Here is a 6970-nt window from a genome sequence, read left to right as displayed (position 1 = left end):
ATTTAACATCAACCCAATCCTTCCTGCTTCGCTTTTCAGTTTGCGGTAGATCTTCGCCACCACCACAGCTGATCTGAAGTTGTTTAAAATCATTAAATCCTTAGTCCATAAAGCGTTTTAATTCAATATGCCAATGAACATCCCACCCTAACCACCCCAAAATATCCTTGTGTTTTATTACACCAAATCTGTGTAAAGCCAAGTATGTATAGAGTAGGCTATGTTTGGTTGGCTCTACGGTGTGCTTCAAATTTTCAACGACAAACGACAACAAATAACAAAACTCGTTGCATCTTTAGGCGGGCGCACAATAGCCCGTCGTGCGTCGCGTCGCGTCAGCGTCGTGTTGACATTTCATTTTGAGGATATCATTTTCCGTTTGTGCCACCACAATGATGCGTCGCGTCAGTAAAGGCCTTGTACTAAAAAGCAAAACTTGTTCTAAACAGCTGCGTTCTCCAACGTCGACGCTCTGTTTTTGAAAAAAAATCAAAATTGCCTCGCGTCAGCAGCGTGTTCAGTATACCGTTTTCAATGTTTTTATCGAAGTTTGGAACAAATAGAACCAAAATTTTTAAGAAATCCATTTTTTTTAATTCAAATTTTTAATAAACCTTTTACACCTTTGAGGAAATCAACGCTTTGTCATACTGGTTCGAGTTTACAGTAATCGTTTTTTAATTAAATTAATTTGATTTTATATCCGTTTATTAAGATTTGGTGCTGTATTGTAAAAAAATATTTAAGCTTTTTCATATCTATACTTGGTAATACTTTTGTTTCTTTCGACCATCTTTCATGCTATCCTCAGAGCTGCGCTTGATTTACAAAATATACACAAGTGAAATAAATTATTTTTGAAAATATGAAAAACTTGAATTATATGGGTAAAAAAACAATCATTTTTATTGCTCCCTTTGTTGAGATAACATAATCACCAATCACACACTAATAACACAATAAGATTTTCACTCTTGGTTCTGGCGGGAGCTGTCGATCCACTATCGGCAGCAGAATTGAGTGAAGGTAGACCGTCGGAATATTCATTATTTCTCCCCTTGAAGACTTCGGCTCTGGAAGGTGTCTACTCTGCAGGCGTTGCTAGTACCGCCAATGGTACTGGTTGTAGTTTAGTTCCACTTTCCTGGGAGGCGACCAACCGCTTTCCTGCTCTACCTTATGAATTTTTAATTTAATCACAACGAAAAATTTTTAATTTCACTCGCATAAACTTGACACCGTGAACGAAGAAACGAATCAAAACAAACTTTTGGTTGCTATGTCACCTGACGCTGTATTGTGATGCAAAAATCGTCGGGTGCGTCGCGTCAGCGTTTTAGTACCTTACGACGGCGTTGACAGCTGACGCGACGCGACGATCGACGCTGTATTGTGTGGCAGCCTTTTGGAATAGTCTAGTTTGATCTATGTATGAGTTCACGGGTCATCAAGTCCCGAAACCAAAAAACGCTCTGTTCTTGTTGACGTTGTATCGAGCAACAGCAATGGATTATCCCTGTTTAGCTTCAACTAATCCGGCAAATGCATCCAAATCTATGTTGCACACTGAAGATTGATAAGACTAGATTGTGATATAAAACGTTCAAGTTCTTGACGCCAGCTCAACACTCGTCTGACAAGTTTCCTCGGATTCACAAACCTTCGCATCTCATCTTCTCACTGCTAACATTCAACATGAAGTGTGACGCCGTTATCGAGAAAATCAAGGCCCGCGTCGCCGCAATCGATCCCAATGGACCCCGCAAGGTGCTCGGAGTGTTCCAGCTGAACATCAAGGCTGCCGATGGAGTGCACGAGATCAGTAAGTTTTGCCAAGTTTCTTCATTGATTGTATGATTGTGTGACGGCTTTATTTTTACAGTTGTCGATCTGAAGAACCTGAAGGTCAGTGATGGAAAGGCTTCCGGTGCCGATGTAGTGATCAATCTGAGCGATGAGGACTTCATTGCCATCGGAACCAAGGCAATCTCGGTGCACGATGCCGTCACACAGGGCAAGGTCAACATGACCGGAGATGAAGCTCTCTTCCAGGCCCTGGTCGATGCTATCTAGGCGTGATGATTGACCAAAACAAAGCGACGCGTAAAACTGGTTACGAGAACTAAGGCAATCAACTAGGAGACATTCCGAAATTATTTCAGCACCCATATGTCAACTTATGGGTACCAAAATAATTGGAAATAAAACTTATTTTAGTTTTCAGGATCAAAGAACCTAATTTTTATTCATAAAATATTGTAAACCTTCAAATAAACGAAATTTCATTGACCGTTGAGGCTTGCTTTTATTTGGATTCAATTTTTGGGATTACTACTTTTCACCAGAGTTCAAGACACGAGAAAACGTGAAACTTCGTGAAGGGCACAGTTACATGAGACTTATTTTCTTGGTTGTTGACTCAGGTCGCTCTTCGTATACGACTAAATGTATACATGGATGAAAAGAAAAACAAACGATCAAAAATAATAAATCTCGGGGAGTTTGTATCGAGAATTTCAAAAGGGATGATGCCAGGATTGCAAGTCGACGCTATACCTCTCTATTTGTAAAAACCTTTGATATGATCGAAATCATCACACTTATATTCGTGCTTAGCAAAAATGGAATTGCCAATACTTGGCTTAAACCAATTGCATAATTAAATGACAGAATTCAGTATTTGAAGCTGAGGAATGTTAGATCCGGTGCATTCTCGGGCAACAGTGGTGTGCCACAAGGGAGTCACGTGGGATCCCTTCTCTTCATCATTATTATAAACGAGTTCCCGAGGTACGGCAGGATGTTTTTCGCTGATATACGCAGATGTTCTAAACATGTTCCTTCTTGTTCGCAATCTGAAGGATTGCTCGACTAAGCAAAACGCTCTGCACCGATTTTCAGACCATTGAAGGACCTATGGATTGAAGTTGAACGCCTCAAAATGCAGTATTATATCGTTTTCTTCAAAACTAACGAAATCATGTATGACTGTCAGCTTGAATACAGCTTGATTATTACTAGAAAGACCTCTGTAAAAGGTCTTGGAGTCGAGATTGACAACGAATTGAATTTCACGAAACACATAGAGCAGGTCAGTAGAGTCTGTCATGAGTTGAATGACCCTTACACAATCGTCTCAAGGGTGTTCTAAGAATGAGGTTCGGTATGCTAATGTCTTGCGGGATGGTAACCCTTGGCTTAGTAACTTTCTTCCACCCTTCATTTGCTCCTCTAGGGTCACTTATTATGGACTCGGGCCTGTCACCGCACACAATAAGGTCTTCTTTACTGTTACGACGCGGGTGGTTCTAAAAAATGTCGTTAACCCACTCTGGAGAGAATAACTGCGGAGAAAGATATGTCTTGTGCCCACAGTTTAGCTTAGCTTAGCTTGTTTGACTACTCATATCCAACTTTAATCATTGAACTCAAAATGCTTAATTTACAGGTTTTTGTTTTGAAATCGATTTTAGAGAACAAGTTCCACGTCGCCAATAATCGCTGCTCCGTGATTAATCGAGGCCATCAATTTTGCACAAAGTCCAAAAGAATGGTGCTTGGGATTAGCAGCCATTCACATTGTACAAAACTGATGCTCTCCCTTTTTTATATGATTTATCTGATTAATAACGGCGCCGGCCACATCCTAGTAGTCAATGGGGAAAAGGGAAGGATTGTTTGTTAGATACTCTTTAAGTTCAACTAGCAACCTCTCACTCCTGCATACTCCAAAAATCTGCGAACCCATATTCAAGTATCCAAGGAAGGAGTTGTGTTAGTTGGTGAAAGGTAAAGATCATGATCCATTTTGGTAAATGGTGCGATCATGATTTTCCTACACCTCCTATGCTCCTAGACATTTCCTAAGGAAACTCCTATTTCTATGAGGCTTTTGAAAAAGTTCCAATAAAATGGATCGAATAAATATTGAAGGCAAATCAATACCATCCAAATTTCTTCTTTGATAAACTAGCTCTTTTTCCTAAACGTTATCCCTGTTGAAGCAAAGAGTTTTCAAAAAGGCTTTAATGTTTAAAGACGGAAAGCAACTTCAAATGCAAATGAATTATATTTTAATATTAAGACACAAATTTTCGTAAATTGTTTTGAAAACTCTTTGATTCTTTGCTCTCCTTTGCCTCACATTTTAGAAGTCTTAAGACCTTTGATGTTCAAAGAGTAGAAATGAATGTTTTAAATAATCAAAACTTTTAAATACATTTTCGCACATAAAGCAGGTGAAGCAAATTGAAACATAACCCACTGAACGGATTAAAACGGGTAAAACAAACATCCTACACAAATAAGTCGCGTGGGAGTCGGACACTCAAACACGTCCTTGCTCGACAAGTGCCGGGCGAACCCGAACTCCTTAATTTTTTTCAAATAATTGCAGTTATGAAAATAAAACTCAAAATATTGAAATAAAATAGAGAACATTAAGATTGTTAACAAAGGATGTTTCCAAATGCGTAAATGAAATGCCGCAAACACACATCGAGCTGGTTCGCTGTCTTTCCACAAAAACTCTAATGAAACCTTCTATATTCAGGTGTTTGTTTCATTTTCCCTGCACACAAAGTGTACAGGTCAAGTTAATGAAAAGAGAGTGAAATTGAAAAATGCCATCATTGGTTTAAAATTCCTGGGAAAAAAGAAAAAAAAATGCCATCATGGAATATCCTCACCGGCATGCTTGTCCAACACCTCGCAAACAGAACAGAGCAGAGAACGAATTACACTTTTATCATTTCGGTTTCCGAGTGCACTGCTCAGCCGATCAACGTTCACAAATCTTTTTGCCGAGTGCGCACGATTGCGGTTGCTCTGACGGTCGGGTGGACGCCGCTCGCTCTAAAGAAAAGAGAAGGAGCTGGCTAGAAAATAGTGCTCTAGCGGCGCTGCTGTGTCGCTCAGTGTATCGAGCCAGAAAGATTTCAATGCAGGAATGTTTTCTTTAAAAAAGCCGCTATGCAGTGCGGAACAGTGCATCAGTCGAAGAGGTTCAATGTAGGTTTATGTATAATATATTTTTGTACGTAACCGGGCCGGGCACTTCCTGGCAAATTATTTGAAAAACATGGTGAAAACCGGGTAAATAATCTGAAATTTTCCATTCCAAAAACCGAGCAATATCCGGCCAAATCTGAGGAAATTCCAGACATTTATCTAGTGAAGAAAAACGACTTACATTTTTTTGTCGCAACACATCAGCAGTGTTACATTTATGTTTAAAACATACGAAGGAAAGTTTTGGTTTGATTTTTGATGAAACAAACTTTCACAAATCCAATTTTCGACAAACAATTTTAAACTGAATTCGATTTTCTTGTTTCATTTTCCAAATAATGTGGATAAAACTGGGAAAATCCAAGTAGTTTTTTCACAATATCCGGGCATCCGCAAATTGCTGTATACTTAGGTTTATGTACTTTAAATATCGTAGGGGCAACTTCAGAAAGATACAACTGCCCAATGTCGTGATTTTACGAATCTCAATTCAGAGATTCACTTAAACACGTCTGTCACTCGCAAGAATAGATCAATGACTCTACCTTCTGCGTATGCCGAGCTGTTAAGTGCGTCGTGAACGTTGTGTAGGATAGCTCCACCGTTACCGTAGCGGAGCATCCGAGTCGAACGCGTCCTCTGCGACGGAGGCTGAGGATTCATCTGAGTCGTAAGCGTAAAAGACCCGTACGTGTGCTGTGACAGGCGCGAGTCCAGGATAAGCTGCTCTCGATTCGGCTCAGGGAGGGCAAAGAGCCTAAATTAAAGATTCTATTAAGAATAGAGTTGAGAAGGAATGTAGAAATGTGATGAAGGATAAGCAGAAATAAAATAAAATTTGTTGGATGGAGAATAAAGATGTGGAATATGGAATAAAAAATGAGGATATTTGGTAAATAAAATTTTGCTCTAAAGAAAATAAAACAATTGTTGACGTGTGAAAAGTTTTAATAAAGAATAGAGGTGAGAAGGAATGTAGGGATGAGATGAAGAATATACAGAAAATAAATCAAATTTAATTAGGAATAAAATAAAATAACAGTTGTATTCGGCAACACTGTAGATGAATAAAATTAAATAAATTTCTATGACAACATTTGCTATTTTGGCAGCACTTGACAAACAAACAAAGCAAAGTGAGTCATTGATCTATTCTTGCGAGCGACAGACGTGTTTAAGTGAATCTCTGAATTGAGATTCGAAAAATCACGACAATGGCCTACAATGTTGCCATTGTCGTGATTTTACGAATCAAAACACGTCTGTCGCTCGCAAGAATAGATCAATGACTGACTTTGTTTTGTTTGTTTGTCAAGTGCTGCCAAAATAGCAAATGTTCTCATAGAAATTTATTTTATTTTATTCATCTACAGTGTTGCCGAATACAACTATTATTTTATTTAATTCCTATTAAATTTGATATATTTTCTGTATATTCTTTATCTCATCCCTACATTCCTTCTCACCTCTATTCTTAATTAAAACTTTTCACACATCAGCATTTGTTTTTTTTTTTCTTTAGTGCAAAATTTTATTTACCAAATATCCTCAATTTTTATTCCATATTCCACATCTTTATTCTCCATCCTACAAATTTTATTTAATTTCTGCTTATCCTTCATGACATTTCTACATTCCTTCTCAACTCTATTCTCAATATAATCTTTAATTTACCGACTTTTGTTTTTATAAAATACAAAATTTTATATCCCAAATATCCCTCATCTCAATTCTACATTCCATTCTCTGCAAAAGCTTTTCAAATGTTTTTTTTTTTTGCATATTCTTCATTTCATCCGAAAATATTCTTCACAAAAGCCTCCCCAATTTGTGCTTTCTCTGTCGCTCTGCTTTTATTTACCAGAGCCGGAACAATCCGCAAAAAAAAACATTCTTAGCAACAGCTTTCTCAAACTGTGCTTTCCTTGTTACTCTGTCTCTGTTTACAAGAGCCGGAATA

General features: G+C 38.2%; 1 protein-coding gene across 1 annotated transcript; it reads left to right on the top strand.

Annotated features, from left to right (window-relative positions):
• The first annotated feature begins 1616 nt into the window (after positions 1–1616).
• Positions 1617–2294, top strand: LOC129740253 (uncharacterized). The gene is made up of 2 exons (XM_055731859.1): positions 1617–1822; positions 1883–2294. The coding sequence occupies exons 1-2, from the start codon at positions 1696–1698 to the stop codon at positions 2071–2073; spliced, it is 318 nt and encodes a 105-aa protein (XP_055587834.1). The 5' UTR covers positions 1617–1695; the 3' UTR covers positions 2074–2294.
• Positions 2295–6970: the final 4676 nt, after the last annotated feature.

Source organism: Uranotaenia lowii, chromosome 1 (assembly GCF_029784155.1).
Source record: "Uranotaenia lowii strain MFRU-FL chromosome 1, ASM2978415v1, whole genome shotgun sequence".
NCBI lineage: Eukaryota > Metazoa > Arthropoda > Insecta > Diptera > Culicidae > Uranotaenia > Uranotaenia lowii.
Note: the sequence above shows the minus strand (reverse complement) of the source record. Positions and strands in the feature narration are given on the sequence as shown.

Coding starts and splice junctions, on each gene's coding strand:
- LOC129740253 (XM_055731859.1), top strand. CDS start 1,696: ATGAAGTGTGACGCCGTTATCGAGAAAATCAAGGCCCGCGTCGCCGCA. Junction 1,823..1,882: donor CGATGGAGTGCACGAGATCA/GTAAGTTTTGCC, acceptor TTATTTTTACAG/TTGTCGATCTGAAGAACCTG.